This window comes from Xylocopa sonorina, unplaced genomic scaffold (genome assembly GCF_050948175.1).
Source record: "Xylocopa sonorina isolate GNS202 unplaced genomic scaffold, iyXylSono1_principal scaffold0014, whole genome shotgun sequence".
Taxonomy (NCBI): domain Eukaryota; kingdom Metazoa; phylum Arthropoda; class Insecta; order Hymenoptera; family Apidae; genus Xylocopa; species Xylocopa sonorina.
The window spans coordinates 1,147,506-1,165,616 of record NW_027490090.1 but is presented as its reverse complement, the minus strand read 5'-3'; the positions used below and the strand labels follow the sequence as shown (position 1 = coordinate 1,165,616).

General features: G+C 36.0%; 2 protein-coding genes across 2 annotated transcripts in view; both read left to right on the top strand.

Annotated features, from left to right (window-relative positions):
• Nucleotides 1-18,111, top strand: part of LOC143431679 (protein masquerade-like) — a 360,601-nt gene that overhangs the window by 62,294 nt on the left and 280,196 nt on the right. The gene's annotated exons all lie outside the window — the stretch shown is intronic.
• The window catches only part of LOC143431702 (uncharacterized), a 245,147-nt gene that overhangs the window by 45,354 nt on the left and 181,682 nt on the right, over nt 1-18,111 (top strand). Inside the window, exon 3 of the mRNA XM_076908641.1 lies at nt 12,195-12,302. Coding sequence (XP_076764756.1) covers nt 12,195-12,302 — 108 coding nt within the window. The remainder of the gene's footprint in view (nt 1-12,194; nt 12,303-18,111) is intronic.

Below are 18,111 nucleotides of genomic sequence, written 5' to 3'. Positions count from 1 at the left end.
CCTTCGATATCCCGATTGGATATCCGTCTCGAGTTACTGCGAGCTGCTGCGAGCCTTTCGCTCTGCCACTAACTTCGTTTCCAGAAGAGCCACCCACTTTCTTGCCCCTCGAAATGGGCTCGTTTCTTCGCGACGACGAGCGATGACAAATTGGAGAAGAAAGAATTTGTGTCTGAGTTCGATTTTGGTGTTGGTTTGGTTTTGTTTTATATTATTGCAAATTCGTTTGTTTGCGTTGATTAAAGGGGGGTTTTTTTGGTGTTCTTCATTTGAGAACCACTGCTTTGGGACATGATATTGTAGATGAAAGATGCATCACTGCTCTGGAATATTTTTTGTTCCTTTCTTTCTTCTTGATAAAAGTGGAGAATTTTGCTGTTTTTGAGAAGCACTGCTTTAGGAATATTTTTTGCTTCTCCTTTGCATCTCGATAAAAGTGGACAATTTTGCTGTTCTGTACTTGAGAACCACTGTTTTGGAACACGATGTCATAGATGGAGTCCACCACTGCTTTGGAGTATTTTTGGTGCCTCCTTTTTTTCTTGATAAAAGTAGGAAATTTTGCTGCTCTGTACTTGAGAACCACTGTTTTGGAACACAATATCATAAATGGAGTCCACTACTGCTTTGGAATATTTTTTGTTCCTCCTTTTTTTCCTGATAAAAGTGGGCAATCTTGCTGTTTTTAAGAACCACTGCTTTGGATGTCCTCGTTCGATTTTGTTGTATTTTATTTTATATTATTGCAAATTCGTTTGTTTGCATTGATTAAAGGGGGGTTTTTTTGGTGTTCTTCATTTGAGATCCACTGCTTTGGGATATGATATTGTAGATGGAGGATGCATCACTGCTCTGGAATATTTTTTGTTCCTTCCTTTCTTCTTGATAAAAGTGGAGAATTTTGCTGGTTTTGAGAAGCACTGCTTTAGGAATATTTTTTGCTTCTCCTTTGCATCTCGATAAAAGTGGACAATTTTGCTGTTTTTGAGGACCACTGTTTGAAATATATCAGTGGATGCATCACTGGTTTGGAATATTTTTTGTTCCTCCTATTTTTCCTGATAAAAGTGGGCAATTTTGCTGTTTTTAAGAATCATTGCTTTGGATGTCCTCGTTCGATTTTGTTGCATTTTATTTTATATTATTGCAAATTCGTTTGTTTGCATTGATTAAAGAGGGGTTTTTTTGGTGTTCTTCATTTGAGAACCACTGCTTTGGGATATGATATTGTAGATGGAGGATGCATCACTGCTCTGAAATATTTTTTTTCCTTCTTTGTATCTCGATAAAGGTAAACGATTTTACTGTTTTTGGTTCCTCCTTTTTTTCTTTTTCTTATAAAAGTGGACAATTTTGCTGTTCTGTGCTTGAGAACCACTGCTTTAGAACACGATATCATGGATAGAGTCCACCACTGCTTTGGAATATTTTTTGTTCCTCCTTTTTTTCTTGATAAAAGTGGGCAATTTTGCTGTTTTGTACTTGAGAATCACTGTTTTGGAATAATTCTTGTTTCTCCTTTTTTTCTTGATAAAAGTGGGCGATTTTTGTATTTGAGAACCACTGCTTTAGAATACAATATTATAAATAGAGTCCACTATTGCTTTGGAATATTTTTTGTTTCTTCTTTTCTGTGGAAAATTGAAACGATTGTAATTGATTTTTTGTTTTTTTAATTAGCTGTGAAATTGATTAATAATATATAAGCTCGTTTATCAGTTTAATTCTTTTGAAAAATGTGGGCAAGAAGGGAGAGAAAAGAATTAAAAATATGTCTGCTAATAGAGTTGTTGTTGAAACACTTAGTGGACTTAATTTTCCATTGATAATTTAAAAAAAAAAACCAATATAAATTACAACAAACCTCCAATGAACTGTCCTTCGAAACAACCAATAAAACAAAGTTATTCCCAACAAAATTTAAAAAAACTTCTCTAAATTAGTAAAACCAGACAACGACAATAAAAACAGCAAAAGGCTAAAATACGTACCAAGAATCGATAATATGAGTCATAATTGCTAATTGAAACGATCATACAACAAAAAAGCTACATGAAAAACGTCTACACAGTCCAAAATCTGAAACCAATAGCGTGACCCAGCACAGAAGACGCAGCAGTTCCTCCATTTTCCACCTACAGAGCTCGAAATCTCGTGGAAAGTGACTTTCAATGAACTGTCCTTCGAAATAACCAATAAAACAAAGTTATTCCCAACGAAATTTAAAAAAACTTCTCTAAATTAGTAAAACCAGACAACGACAATAAAAACAGCAAAAGGCTAAAATACGTACCAAGAATCGATAATATGAGTCATAATTGCTAATTGAAACGATCATACAACAAAAAAGCTACATGAAAAACGTCTACACAGTCGAAAATCTGAAACCAATAGCGTGAACCAGCACAGAAGACGCAGCAGTTCCTCCATTTTCCACCTTCAGAGCTCGAAATCTCGTGGAAAGTGACCAGGGACGATGGACAAAACGTGGTGTCTGGTAACTACCGATAAACAGCTTACTTTCACCAGCTTCCTCGATAAAGTGTCGTAGACAATAAGCGTTGAAGGCGACGCTGAACGCGTCTGCGCGAGGACTTTGCTCGTCAGAGTCGCTTGGAGAATTAAAACGGGCTCTCGATTGGTCGGATAAGACGAGAACCGCGTCCATTCGCTATTGGTCAGACCGTGGCAGCTGTGCGCTGAAGATTGCGCTGGTCGAGTCGACCAGAATTGCGCGCAGCGTCCATGCAGACTGGCCATTGGTCGAAACCACCTCGTGCTTAATTTCATTTCCAAGTTCTGCTCGAGTAAATTGCCTGATTCGAGCTCGAACGCGATCGCAGACTTTCGAGAATTCGCGATTTCCACGAATTATGAGAACCACTGAGTTTGGTTTGGTTTGCTTTTCGTTCGTCCCTCGCAATATGGCGAGCATCTACTTGTTTTGCACTTATTTCGTCGTACCAGATGTTTTTTGTGATTGTTTTAACGAGTTTCAGGCTTTTTCAGGGGTTTTTTAGTGTAATTGGTTTTATTGGTTTAGTATTTGTTTATTTTGTTTAGTAGTTTTGTTAGTTTTTGTTAGCTTTGTGTTAAGTTGGTATTGTAGGTGATGGATTTATCGACGTTGTGAATGTTTTCTTTTCAGACTTAATTTTCAAGCTTTTTTTCTTGATAATTTTAATCTTTATTTAAGAAAATTCTCTCAGTGATTCCCAATATAATATTTTAAATGACTTTCAACATTTTCTTGGGTTTTTTTAGTCAACTTTCTTTTATTAGTTTAGTATCTGTTTATTTTGTTTAGTAGTTTTGTTAGTTTTTATTAGTTTTGTGCTAGGTTGGTATTGTAGATGATGGATTTATCGACGTTGTGAATGTTTTCTTATAGACTTAATTTTCAAGCTTCTTTCTTGATAATTTTTATCTTAATAATTTTAATTATTTATGAAAGTTGTCTCAATGGTTCTCAATATAATATTGTAAACGACTTTCAACATTTTTTAGAGTTTTTTTAGTCAAATTTCTTTTATTAGTTTATTATTTGTTTATTTTGTTTAGTAGTTTTGTTAGTTTTTGTTAGTTTTGTGCTAGGTTGGTATTATAGGTGACGGATTTATCGACGTTGTAAATGTTTTTCCTGTAGAATAATTCAGACTTAATTTCTATGCTTTCTTGATTGTAATTTCCTGATTTTATTGATACAGATTATTTTAATCTTTATTTATAGAAAGCTCTCTCCGTGGTTCCCAATATTGTAAACGACTTTCAGCGTTTTCTTGCTTTCTTTTAGTGAAATTTGTTTTATTAGTTTACTATTTTGTTATTTTGTTTGGTAGTTTTATTAGTTTTTATTAGTTTTGTGTTAGGTTGGTATTGTAGGTGATGGATTTATCGACGTTGTGAATGTTTTCTTATAGACTTAATTTTCAAACTTTTTTGGTTGATAATTTTAATGTTAATAATTTTAATTATTTATGAACATTTTCTTGGTTTTTTTAGTCAAATTTCTTTTATTAGTTTAATATTTGTTTATTTCGTTTAGTAGTTTTGTTAATTTTTATTAGTTTTATGTTGGGTTGGTATTGTAGGTGATGGATTTATCGACGTTGTGAATGTTTCCTTTCAGACTTAATTTTCAAGCTTTTCTTGTTGATAATTAAAATCTTTATTCATGAAAGTTCTCTCAGTGGTTCTCAATGTAATATTTTAAATGACTTTCAACATTTTCTTCGGTTTTTTTAGTCAACTTTCTTTGTTAGTTTTTATTAGTTTTGTGCTAGGTTGGTATTGTAGGTGACGGATTTATCAACGTTGTTTCATACTTAATTTCCAAGCTTTTTCTGTTTGTAATTGTCTGATTTTATTGGTACAGATTATTTTACTCGTTCTTTAATGAAAGTTCTATCAGTGGTTCTCAATATATTGATGGAAAATTTGTTCAGAATGAACAATGATAATACTATTAAATAGTACTTAATGTTATTATTAACTTGATTTTTTCGAAAAAATGACTCATGCCATTTTTAAACTTAATTAATCACCAACTAAGACTAACAAGTTCTCTTGGATAACATCTCAGTGGCTCTCAACATCCTAATTCCCAATTCCAATGAAGTATAGAGATACAGATAAACTGCATTAATTAAATATCAACAAAATCTCTCTCGAATAAGATCTCAGTGGTTCTCAGCACCTCTTCGATTTCAAATTAAAAAATTGCTAATCCTAATCACAAATTGCTTTGAAAAATGCACAATAAACTGCATTAATTATTAACAAAATTTCTCTCAAACAAGATCTCAGTGGTTCTCAGCAACGCAATTATTTCACAGAGCTTTCAGCAAATTTTTTCAATCTCAAATTAAAAAATTTGAAAACCACAATACAATTTCTTTGAGACGAGGAGATGTAGATAAACTGCATTTAATTGATCGATCAAGGTAATTCAATTATCAATAAAAGTTCTCTCAAACAAATGGTTTTCAGTGGTTCTCAGCACCACAATTATTTCACGAAGCATTTTTCAGACCTGTTCAATTGCAAATTAAAAAATTTAAAGACCACAACACAATCCCTAATTACAGATTTCTTTGAAACGAAGAGATACCAATAAATTACATCAATTATCAACTAAAGTCCTTTCGAACAAGGTGTCAGTGGTTCTCAGCACCACGATTATTTTATAGAACATTCTTCAAACCTTTTCAATCCCAAATTAAAAAATTTGAAGACCACAATACAATCCCCAATCACAAATTTCTTTGAAAAGAAGAGATACCAATAAATTGCACTAATATCTCAGTGGTTCTCAGCATCACAATTATTCCACGAAGCCTCCTTCAAACCTCTTCGTTCTCGACTTCAAAAATTAGAAAACCTCATTCGACACTGTCCTTAGCCAACACCTAAAAATTCCAACAGCCACAACACTAATTTCTTTGAAGTGAAGAGATACAGCATTGATCAATATCAACGAAAGTTCTCTCAAATTAAAAAAAAAAAGATTTCACTGGTTCTCAGCACTTCTACGATCTTAAATGAAAAAATTTAAAGACCACAACACAATCCCCAATTACAGATTTCTTTGAAACGAAGAGATACCAATAAATTACATCAATCATCAACTAAAGTCCTTTCGAACAAGGTGTCAGTGGTTCTCAGCAACCACAATCACTTCACAAATCCTTCTCCAATCTCAAATAAAAAAACCTGAAGACCTCCCTCAAAACTCAACATCCCAACCATCTGTTCTCCACGAAATCAGATAAAGAAGTGATCTCGATATCCTTCGCAGAGAACGAACGACTCTAAAGCACTCTGCTCAGTAAACGATGAAATTGCAGGCAGCTTCAGTTTGTCCTGGTCCACGAAAATTCGAGAGGCCACAGCAGCAACAGCTGCGTTGGTCAGAATGCAGGAGAATCGAGTGACCAAACGCCTGGAGAGCAGCATTAAATTTCGTGGACATTAAAATCGAGTGGAGAACGGAATAATTCGCGAAAAGAAGAGGAAAAGCCTCGCAGTAACTCGATATTCCTTGTTGCGCGCGTTTACGTTTGTTCTCTCGCGGAAATCTGCATATCCCGCGGTTTTTTGCGCAGCTCGAGGCAGTAACGAGCGAAAGGGTCGAATTAGAAGAGAAACGAAGGGTCTGAGGGCAAGAAAAACGCTGATGGATCGATCAGGAGCAATCGATTCGATCTCTTGCGTCGATCGAATCGACGAAGGAAATTCTTCGCAGCCGCGTGGAATTATTTTTGCGGTCCCCACAGGGACTCGCAACTGAGAGAAGTAATTAGATTTACCTGCGAGAGGTGGAAAAAATGGTTCGAGGGACGTGGATGCCTCGAACGGCTCGTAATAACTGCGATGGCTCGTTTACTGCCCTTCTGACGACAATTACGATTTTAATGTTTAACAACGGGGAAGCTAATTTCCAGGCAGACCTGTGGGATCTGGCGTTGCAAAGCGAGTGGGGAATTGCGGGGGTTGCGGGATGGTAAACAGAGAGCTGAAAAAGATCGCTGGCTCTGATTGGGCTCGCGTCTAATCTCGTTGTTGTACGAGAATGTGTTTTTTTTTTTTTTGTTTTTGCAGGCGAAATGCGACTCTCTAGTGTTTTTTTCGTGTGTTTTTAAGGGGTTTTTGGTTGAGAACCAGTGGGATGTTCGAGATGTTCACATAAAGAATCAACAATTTTCATAAAACTAATCATTTCTCGCGAAACCAAAGTTGGTTTTGTGAAAATTGTTGATTTTTTATGTTTAAGGTAAAAACAGGAAGTTTTCTTGAAGCGAATTTCAGTGGTTCTCAACTTTGTTGATTGCAAATTTTTTAAGCGAAGGATGATTTAAATTAGATTAATGTTATCAAACTTGCGATAATTATTGACGAATGTTTTTTTAGAACACGATCTCAGTGGTTCTCAACTTTGTAGATTGAAAAATTTTGAAGTAAAGAGAGACTGTTAAATTGCATTAATGTTATTAAAATTGCGTTAATAATTTGAATAACGATCTTTAGAACATGATGTCAGTGGTTCTCAAGTTGATCGATAGATTATTTTATTAAAGTGAATAGACATTATTAAATGTCATTAATATTATTAAAATTGCGTTAATAAATTAAATAACGATCTCTAGAACTAGATGTCAGTGGTTCTCAACTTGATCGATAGATTATTTCATTAAAGTGAATAGACATTATTAAATGTCATTAATATTATTAAAATTGCGTTAATAAATTAAATAGCGAACTCTAGAACAAAATATCAGTGGTTCTCAACTTTCTTAATCGAAAATCTTTTTTAAGTGAAGAGACGCTGTTAAGTTGCATTAATGTTATCAAAATTGCGATAATTATTGACAGAAGTTCTTTAGAACGAGATCTCAGTGGTTCTCAACTTTATTGATTGTAAATTTTTTAAGTGAAGGGTGACTGTTATAATTGGATTAATGTTGTCAAAATTGTGATGATTATTGACGAAAGTTCTTTAGATCGAAATCTCAGTGGTTCTCAACTTTATTAATTGCAAATTTTTTAAATGAAGGGTGACTGTTATAATTGGATTAATGTTATCAAAATTGCGATAATTATTGACGAAAGTTCTTTAGATCGTAATCTCAGTGGTTCTCAACTTTATAGATTGAAAAATTTTGAATTAAAGGGAGACTGTTAAATTGCATTAATGTGGTTAAAATTGCGGTAGTAAATTAACAAAAGATTTTTCGTAGATGATATCAGTGGTTCTCAACCTATTGACCTCAAATTTTTTTAAGTGTTGAGACACTGTTAAATTGCATTCGTGCTTTAATTAAAATTGCGTTAATAAGTTAGCAAAAGTTCTCTAGAACGAAATTTCAGTGGTTCTCAACTTTGTTGATTGCAAATTTTTTAAGTGAAGGATGACTGTTATAATTGGATTAATGTTGTCAAAATTGTGATAATTATTGTCGAAAGTTCTTTAGAACGAGATCTCAGTGGTTCTCAACTTTATTGATTGCAAATTTCTCTGAATTGAAAAGACACTGTTCATTTTTAATGTGAAGAAACACTGCTCAGTGGCATTAATGTCTTGGAAATTGTGTTAATAAATTAACAAGAGTTCTCTAGGACAAAATCTCAGCGGTTCTCAACCCATCCATTACAAATTTGTTCACAACCAACAATCTAAATTTAAAGTTAAAGAAGTGTTTTAAAGTGATGAGACATTGTTAAATTGTATTCATGTTTTAATTAAAATTGCTTTAATGAGTTAATAAAGGATCTCTGGAACTAAATATCAGTGGTTCTCAACCCACATGAAATAGAAATTGTTCAATTGTAAACAACATTGATTTCTCTGAGAAAAATAACTCGTGTCATTTTCACATTTGATTCGTCAGTGTTCTTTTATCAACATCACAGTGGTTCTCAACCTACTGATTCCAACTTTTGTTGAAATGAAGAAACATTGTTAAATCGTTTTCAATTTTAATCCATTGAGACACTGTTGAATAGCTTTCAAATCTTCTTCACCAAAGTTCTCGTTTAACAACATCTCAGTGGTTCTCAACCTACTAATTGCAAATTTTTTTGAAACGAACACGACACCGTTAAATTGTATTTCTGTTGCGAAAAATTGCGTTGATAAATTAACAGACGTTCTCTCGAACAAAATCTCAGTGGTTCTCAACCCATAGGTTTTACATTGTTTTAAAGGAGATGCACTGATAAATGGCATTGACGTTATCAAAATTGCATTAATAAATTAGCAAACGTTCTCTCGAACAGAATCTCAGTGGTTCTCAATCCACCATCTCCAAACGTATTCACAACCAAGAACCCAACCTTAACTCCAGTGTGTTCCTCAAAAGCTCGCCAAACCTGAAGAAACGCCTGCAACGAGCAAAACTTCGCCTCGCGACTCGCATCGCGCTGATCAACGCCAACAATTTCCTCTGACGAGTTTAAAGCACCGCGGATACGTTTCGAGCCACGCCACTGAGAAGCTTAAAATCGTCAGGAATTTTAAGCTCGAAAGTATTTGGCCGTTGAAAATTTCAACCGTCCCTGTTTCTTTTTTTTCTTTTTTTTTTCTGTTCACATCGGCTACCACATGGCACCAGCCGCGTCATCGATTCGGTCCGCGTAGCAAGTCGCCAGATACGTTCATTTTAACGCGGCAGAGCCGGCTGTAATCTGTGTACCCGTAATAACTTTTGCGTGGTTAGCAGCTGACCATGCATGGAATTCATTATGCTGAAACAAATATGGAAATCTCCATATATTCCCGCCACGGTTGCTCGTGTATAGCCACAGGCGTACGCGCGTTGGATGCAGGATATACTTTCGAGAGGGTTTCTGGACAGTGACGGTCGAAAAAAACTTATCTGCGAGCGCCAGTTGTGTCCGACATGTTAATAATGTCAGGCGCTGCGAGACTTCGCGGCGTTTCTTTCGCTCCTGGTTTTTTGCGCGGTAGAATCGACAGGCACGCGTTGGGGTGGGAAGATAACTCCCAAAGGACGTTTCGTTTTGGGCGGTTCTTTGTCTCTTGTCTCGATGTCGCGATATCGAGAGTTTTCACGGTAGAATCGCGATCGATTAATTATCGATTGGGTGGTAATTAGAACGGGAAGTCGATTTGTTGTTTCGGCTGACAGTTGTAAAATCGACGTTGTATTGCTTTCTCGTTCTGCGATTATGTTGAAGAGTTTGCGAAGGGGATTGGTTAGGTTAAGTTTGGGTAGGTTGCAATCAGTGGTTCTCAAACTGCGAGTCCTAATATTCTAGAACAGTGGATCTCAAATTGGGCGCACTAGAATATTTAAACTTTAGAGCAATTGGTATCAAAGTTTGAACCACAACATTCTAAAGCAGTGCATATTAATATACTGTGCATATTAATATTCTAAAGCAGTGGTTCTCAAATTGCGAGCACTAGAGTATTTAAATTCCAGAGCAATGGATCCCAAAGTTTGAACCGCAATATTTCAAAGCAATGGTTCTCATGCTATGCATGTTAATATTCTAAAGCAGTGGTTCTCAAATTCTAAGCACTGGGGCATTTAAATTTGAGAGCAATGGGTTCCAAAGTTTGAACCACAACATTTTAAACCAGTGATTCTCAAACTATGCGCCACAGTATTATAAAGCAGTGGTTCTCATACTGTGCATGTTAATGTTCTAAAGCAATGGTTCTCAAGATATGCTCGTTAATATTTGAAAGCAGTAGTTCTCAAACTGTACTCGTTAAGATTTCAAAACAGTGGTTCTCAAACTGTACTCGTTAAGATTTCAAAATAGTGGTTCTCAAGCTTTTACGCGTTGAAATTCCAAAACAGTGGTTCTCAAACTACACGCGTCAATATTCTAAAGCAGTGGTTCTCAAACTATGCGCGTTATTATTTGAAAGCAGTGGTTCTCAAACCGTGCGCGTTGATATTTTAAAGCAGTGATCCTCAAACTGTACTCGTTAAGATTCCATAGCAGTGGTTCTCAAATTGTACTCGTTAAGATTCCAAAACAGTGGTTCTCAAACTGTATTCGTTAAGATTACAAAACAGTGATTCTCAAACTGTACTCGTTAAGATTTCAAAATAGTGGTTCTCAAAGCTGTACGCGTTAAAATTCCAAAACAGTGGTTCTCAAACTACACACGTCAATATTCTAAGGCAGTGGTTCTCAAACTATGCGCGTTAATATTTGAAAGCAGTGGTCCTCAAACTGTACTCGTTAAGATTCCAAAGCAGTGGTTCTCAAACTGTACTCGTTAAGATTCCAAAGCAGTGGTTCTCAAACTGTACTCGTTAAGATTTCAAAACAGTGGTTTTCAAGCTATATAAGCGTTAATATTTGAAAGCAGTGGTTCTCAAACGGTACTCGTTAAGATTCCAAAGCAGTGGTTCTCAAACTGTACTCGTTAAGATTTCAAAACAGTGGTTTTCAAGCTATATAAGCGTTAATATTTGAAAGCAGTGGTTCTCAAACGGTACTCGTTAAGATTCCAAAACAGTGTTTCTCAAACTCTACTCGTTAAGATTTCAAAATAGTGGTTCTCAAGCTACACGCGTCGAAATTCCAAAACAGTGGTTCTCAAACTACACACGTCAATATTCTAAAGCAGTGGTTCTCAAACTATGACACCTTGATTTAAATTTTTTGAAAATGACCAAAAAGGTTCTAAAAAGCTTGCACAAAATAGTCGAAAAGATTTGAAAACAAATTGTTAAAAATTTTTTATGCGCGGGGCTCCCAACTGTCTTGTTCCGTCCCTGGGAATTTCAAAAATTTCTCAAGGCTGAGTCACCAACTTATCTTGAGTCGTTCCTGGAAAACTTGAAAAATTTCTTAAGTGCGGGGCTCCAACTTCTCTTGACACGTCCCTGGAGAGTTAAAAAAATTTCTCAAGTGCAATGCACCAACTTCTCTTGATACGCCTCTGTAAATCTCGAGAATTTTTTTTAAGCGCAAGGCACCAGTTTCTTTAGATCCGTCACTGAATCAAACGTTCGCAATTTTGCTAATTTCCATTTAAACTGCAAAATAACACGGTGGCCCACGCTCGCCTCGATCCATCCCTGATCCAAACAATTTACAACTCCACTAATTTCTATTTTGATTCGAGGTTGAAACAACAAATTACTAATTATCGAAAATTTCGTTCGAACATTCGTGGACCACGTCATGAAACTGCAAAATTAATTCGCGAAATTGGGATCCACGCTTGTTTTAATTCATCCCTGACCCAAATGTTACAACTCTACTAATTTCGATTTAAAATAGAAAAGAATCGCAATTCGAGGTCGAGATAACAAATTACGAATCGTTGAAAATTTGATCGATAACAAACGTTCGTTCGAACGAAGCTACAAAATTACTGCACGCCCTCGAAATTCGTCAACTCCTCTCGAAAATCCATCGAAGGAAACGAAGCAGCTGAAAGATCGCGAGGAAGGAATCCAGCTCAGTATTTCCGTTTCAATAATCGCGATTCAGGCAGCGGAACGATGACGAGCTCGCGCAGCCGCCCCTCCTCTCAGTCAGCTCATCAAAATTCATGGAAACAATTTTAATTAAAGATTCCCTGGCCCCCCCTCTCCCCCCAGTCGCCATTATCGTGGTATTTCTGTTTCATTCCATTCGCGTGGGCCAGGAAGAAAGCGAGGCGAGCATTGGTATTGGAACGTGATGATCGTTTGTTGTTTCAGGAATATCCATGCACAAAGGGTATGCATTCGTGCAATTCACAAATCCCTTTGATGCCAGGAGCGCCTGCCTTGGCGAAGATGGCCGCACCGTTCTTAGCCAGATACTGGGTAAGTAATTCGCCAGCATACCGCGCTAGCCTCTACTCTCTTCGACGAGACATTAATAACTCCCGTCCACCTTCGCTTACGAGCGCAGCCTGCCTAATTTAAACGTTAATCGTTTGCTATCCTCCATCGCGCGTTGCCAGGATTAATTATTGGCTCGTTCGAGGGTGGAGAGTCTTCTGTTTTTTGGATTTTTAGATCACGATTAATTATTGGTTTGTTTGAGGGTGGGTTGTTCTTTAAAGAGAGTCTCCTATTTTTTAGGATTTTTGGTTCTTGGGTTTTTGGATTCTGGCTTTTGGTGAAGGAAGAGCTGTAAATAGGAGCCTGGGTTCTTCTCTAAGGAGAGTCTTCTATTTTTTAAGATTTTTGGATTACCATTAATTATTGGATCGTTTGAGGGTGGGTTGTTCTTTAAGGAGAGTCTTCTCTATTTATGGGTTTTTTGGATCACGATTAATTATTGGTTGTTCTTTAAGGAATCCTATTTTTTAGGATTTTTGGGCTACGATAAATTATTGGCTCATTTGAGCCTGGGTTCTTCTTTAAGTAGAATCTCCTATTTTTTATGATTTTTGGATTACGGTTAATTATTGGTTTGTTTAAGGGTGGGTTGTTCTTTAAGGAATCCTATTTTTTAGGATTTTTGGATCATTAATTATTGGTTCGTTTGAGTGTGGGTTGTTCTTTAAGGAGAGTTTCCTATTTTTCAAAATTTTTGGATTTTGATTTTTAGTGGAGGAAGAGGTGTAAATAAGAGCCTGGGTTCTTCTTTAAGGAGAGTCTCCTATTTTTTAGAATTTTTAGAGTTTGACTTTTGGTGAAGGAAGAGCTGTAAATGAAATATGAATGTTTTACGTATTAGTAGAAATTTTTTTTTGAGGTTGTGAGAAATTGTTTATTTAATGCATTAGGTTTTTTCTTTTATTGATTTCGGAATCAAAAATAGCCCTACTTTCAACGTTAAAAAAAAAGTACTATATAAAAAAAACAAATATTTAATATGCTAGTAGAAATTTTACTCTGCAAATTTTTCTTGAATTTTTCTTGAAATTTCTGTTCACCTGATTATCATAATATTATTTTTAAAAATAATATTGTAATAATAAATAAAATTGAAATTTCTGTTTACTTGATGCGTTCGTTTTTTATGATTAATTTGGAAATCTACCTAATTTAAACGCTAATCGTTTACTATTCTGCATCGTGCGTTGCCAGGATTAATTATTGGCTCGTTCGAGGGTGGAGAGTCTTCTGCTTTTTAGGATTTTTGGATCACGATTAATTCGTTTGAGGATTTCGTTTGGGATTCGTTTAAGTGTGGGTTGTTCTTTAAGGAGAGTCTCCTATTTTCTAGGATTTTTGATATTTTTTACAATTAATTATTGGCTTGTTTAAGGGTGGGTTGTTCTTTAAGGAGAGTCTCCTATTTTCTAAAATTTTTAATATTTTTTACAATTAATTATTGGCTCGTTTAAGGGTGGGTTGTTCTTTAAGGAGAGTCTCCTATTTTCTAAAATTTTTAATATTTTTTACAATTAATTATTGGCTCGTTTAAGGGTGGGTTGTTCTTTAAGGAGAGTCTCCTATTTTTTAGGATTTTTAATATTTTTTACAATTAATTATTGGTTTGTTTGAGGGTGAGTTTTTCTTTAAGAAGAGTTTCCTCACTTTCTTTTTGGATTTTTGGTTCTTGGATTTTTGGATTCTGGCTTTTGGTGAAGGAAGAGCTGTAAATAAGAGCCTGGGTTCTTCTCTAAGGAGAGTCTTCTATTTTTTAAGATTTTTGGATTACGATTAATTATTGGATCGTTTGAGGGTAGGTTGTTCTTTAAGGAGAGTCTTCTCTATTTATGGGTTTTTTGGATCACGATTAATTATTGGTTGCTCTTTAAGGAATCCTATTTTTTAGGATTTTTGGATTACGATTAATTATTGGGTCGTTTAAGGGTGGGTTGTACTTTAAGGAATCCTATTTTTTAGGATTTTTGCATCATCATTAATTATTGGTTCGTTTGAGTGTGGGTTGATCTTTAAAAAGACGATTAATTATTGGCTCGTTTGAGCCTGGGTTGTTCTTTAAGGAGAGTTTCCTATTTTTCAGAATTTTTGGATTTTGATTTTTAGTGGAGGAAGAGGTGCAAATAAGAGCCTGGGTTCTTCCTTAAGGAGAGTCTTCTTTATTTATGGGTTTTTGGATTTTTACTTTCTGTGAAGGAAGAGGTGTAAATAAGAAATGAGTGTTTAATGTGTTAGTAGAATTTTCTTTGAGATTTCGAGATTGTGAGAAATTGTTTGCTGAATGCCTTAAGTTTTCTTGATTAAGTCGAGAATCAAAAATGACCCCATTTTCAATGCTAGAAGAAAGTAATATAAAAAGGTCTCAAGCTTGGAAATTGAAGGTTCAGATATTAAATCTTCAAGCCTAAAATTTGGAAATTAAAGATTCGAGTATTAAAGCTTCAAGTTTCAAGCTTGAAGATCGAAGCTTCAAGTTTCAAGTTTGAAAATTGAAATTTCAAGTTTAAAGTCTAATGTTTCAAAGGTTGGAAGTTGAAGGTTCGAGCATTAAAGCTTCGAGTCTCAAGCTTGGAAGTTGAAGGTTCGAGTATTAAATCTTCAAGTCTCAAATTTGGAAATTAAAGATTCGAGTATTAAAGCTTCAAGTTTCAAGCTTGAAGATCGAAGCTTCAAGTTTCAACTTTGAAAATTGAAACTTCAAGTTTAAAGCCTAAAGTTTTAAGATTGGAAGTTGAAGGTTCACATATTAAATCTTCAAGTCTCAAATTTGGAAATTAAAGATTCGAGTATTAAAGCTTCAAGTTTCAAGTTTGAAAATTGAAACTTCAAGTTCAAAGCCTAAAGTTTCAAGGTTGAAAGTTGAAGGTTCGAGTATTAAAGCTTCAAGTCTCAAGCTTGGAAGTTGAAGGCTCAGATATTGAAACTTTAAGTCTCAAATTTGGAAATTAAAGATTCGAGTATTAAAGCTTCAAGTTTCAAGCTTGAAAATTGAAACTTCAAGTTTAAAGTCTAAAGTTTCAAGGTTGAAAGTTGAAGGTTCGAGTATTAAAGCTTCGAGTCCCAAGCTTGGAAGTTGAAGGCTCAGATATTGAAACTTCAAGTCTCAAATTTGGAAAGTAAAGATTCGAGTATTAAAGCTTCAAGTTTCAAGCTTGAAGATCGAAGCTTCAAGTTTCAAGTTTGAAAATTGAAATTTCAAGTTCAAAGCCTAAAGTTTCAAGGTTGAAAGTTGAAGGTTCGAGTATTAAAGCTTCAAGTCTCAAGCTTGGAAGTTGAAGGCTCAGATATTGAAACTTTAAGTCTCAAATTTGGAAATTAAAGATTCGAGTATTAAAGCTTCAAGTTTCAAGCTTGAAAATTGAAACTTCAAGTTTAAAGTCTAAAGTTTCAAGGTTGAAAGTTGAAGGTTCGAGTATTAAAGCTTCGAGTCCCAAGCTTGGAAGTTGAAGGCTCAGATATTGAAACTTCAAGTCTCAAATTTGGAAAGTAAAGATTCGAGTATTAAAGCTTCAAGTTTCAAGCTTGAAGATCGAAGCTTCAAGTTTCAAGTTTGAAAATTGAAATTTCAAGTTTAAAGTCTAAAGTTTCAAGGTTGAAAGTTGAAGGTTCGAGTATTAAAGCTTCAAGTCTCAAGCTTGGAAGTTGAAGGCTCAGATATTGAAACTTCAAGTCTCAAATTTGGAAATTAAAGATTCGAGTATTAAAGCTTCAAGTTTCAAGCTTGAAAATTGAAACTTCAAGTTTAAAGCCTAAAGTTTCAAGGTTGAAAGTTGAAGGTTCGAGTATTAAAGCTTCAAGTCTCAAATTTGGAAGTTGAAGGCTCAGATATTGAAACTTTAAGTCTCAAGCTTGGAAGTTGAAGGTTCGAGTATTAAATCTTCAAGTCTCAAATTTGGAAATTAATGATTCGAGTATTAAAGCTTCAAGTTTCAATCTTGAAGATCGAAGCTTCAAGTTTCAAGCTTGAAGATTGAAGCTTCAAGTTTCAAGTTTGAAAATTGAAACTTCAAGTTTAAAGCCTTAAAGTTTCAAGGTTGGAAGTTGAAGGTTCGAGCATTAAAGCTTCGAGTCTCAAGCTTGGAAGTTGAAGGCTCAGATATTGAAACTTTAAGTCTCAAGCTTGGAAGTTGAAGGTTCGAGTATTAAATGTTCAAGTCTCAAATTTGGAAATTAATGATTCGAGTATTAAAGCTTCAAGTTTCAAGTTTGAAAATTGAAACTTCAAGTTCAAAGCCTAAAGTTTCAAGGTTGCAAGTTCAAGGTTCGAGTATTAAATCTTCAAGTCTCAAATTTGGAAATTAAAGATTCGACCATTAAAGCTTCAAGTTTAAAGCCTAAAGCTTCAAGTCTCAAGCTTGAAGCTCGAAGCTCCAAGTCTCAAGCTTGAAAATAGAAACTCAATCGCCACCATCTCCACCTTTCTCAACCCCTCTGAAAAGCACACACCAAAAAAAAAAAAAAAAAAAAAACCCAAGTAACTCAATTAATCACAGAACGAAACCTCCTCGACTTAGCCATTCAAATCGTTCGATAATCGATTTTTTCTCGAACCTTCGCCTGTGTACACAGAAACAGGATAACAAGTAAGAAGGAACGCGAGACCAGCGAAGGAGCAAGAGTCGCAGAGACTCAGCTTTGGTTCCTTTTCTGCTTTCCACGCGTCGCTCGGTTAACCCACGACCACCCCTTCCTCCCCTCACCATCGAAATCTTTCTTTGGCTAATGCAAGAACTGTGTTCTCGCTGTACCTCGCAGCTGGTTACGTACACCCCCTCCTCCCCCCCTCTTTCTCCTGCTTTCTGCTTCCACGTACACGCCAGAGGCTGGTGAACGTAAGTGTTGTCGACAGACGTGCATTTACAAGCGCGAGACTCGCCACAGTTAACCTTCTCCACCTTCCCCTCCCTCTTCAGACCTTCGATTCTACTCTTCTCCTCTTCTATGTAATTCTCAGCATAGCCACAGGGTATATGGAGAAAGTTCAGCGGATGAAACTGAGCGGTTCTTTTCTGGCAGACGACTCTGAGAGCAGTCGAAGCTTGCGTTGGGTTCGTGTGTCGTTCAGGGGTGGTTTTGTGTGGATTTGGGTTTTGGGTTGGCGATTTTTTAGCGAGGTTTTGGTATTTAGTTGGTTAGTGGAAGATGAATTGGGTCTGTGGATGAAAATGAGCGGTTCTTTTCTGCGAGGACGATTCTAAGAGCAGTCAGTCGCTTAGGTTGGGCTGATGTGTCGTTTTGGGGTGGTTTTGTGTGGATTTGGGTTTTGGGTTGGCGATTTTTTAGCGAGATTTTGGTATTTAGTTGGTTAGTGGAAGATGAATTGGGTCTGTGGATGAAAATGAGCGGTTTTTTTCTGCGAGGACGACTCTGAGAGCAGTCAGTCGCTTGGGTTGGGCTGATGTGTCGTTCAGGGGTGGTTTTGTGTGGATTTGGGTTTTGGTTTGGCGATTTTTGAGTGAGTTTTTGGTATTTAGTTGGTTAGTGGAAGATGAATTGGGTCTGTGGATGAAAATAAGCGGTTTTTTTCTGCGAGGACGATTCTGAGAGCAGTCAGTCGCTTGCGTTGGGTTGATGTGTCGTTTAGGGGTGGTTTTGTGTGGATTTGGGTTTTGGGTTGGCGATTTTTTAGCGAGGTTTTGGTATTTAGTTGGTTAGTGGAAGATGAATTGGGTCTGTGGATGAAACTGAGCGGTTCTTTTCTGGCAGACGACTCTGAGAGCAATCAGTCGCTTGGGTTGGGTTCATGTGTCGTTTTGGGGTGGTTTTGAGTGGTTTGGAGGGGGTTGATTGG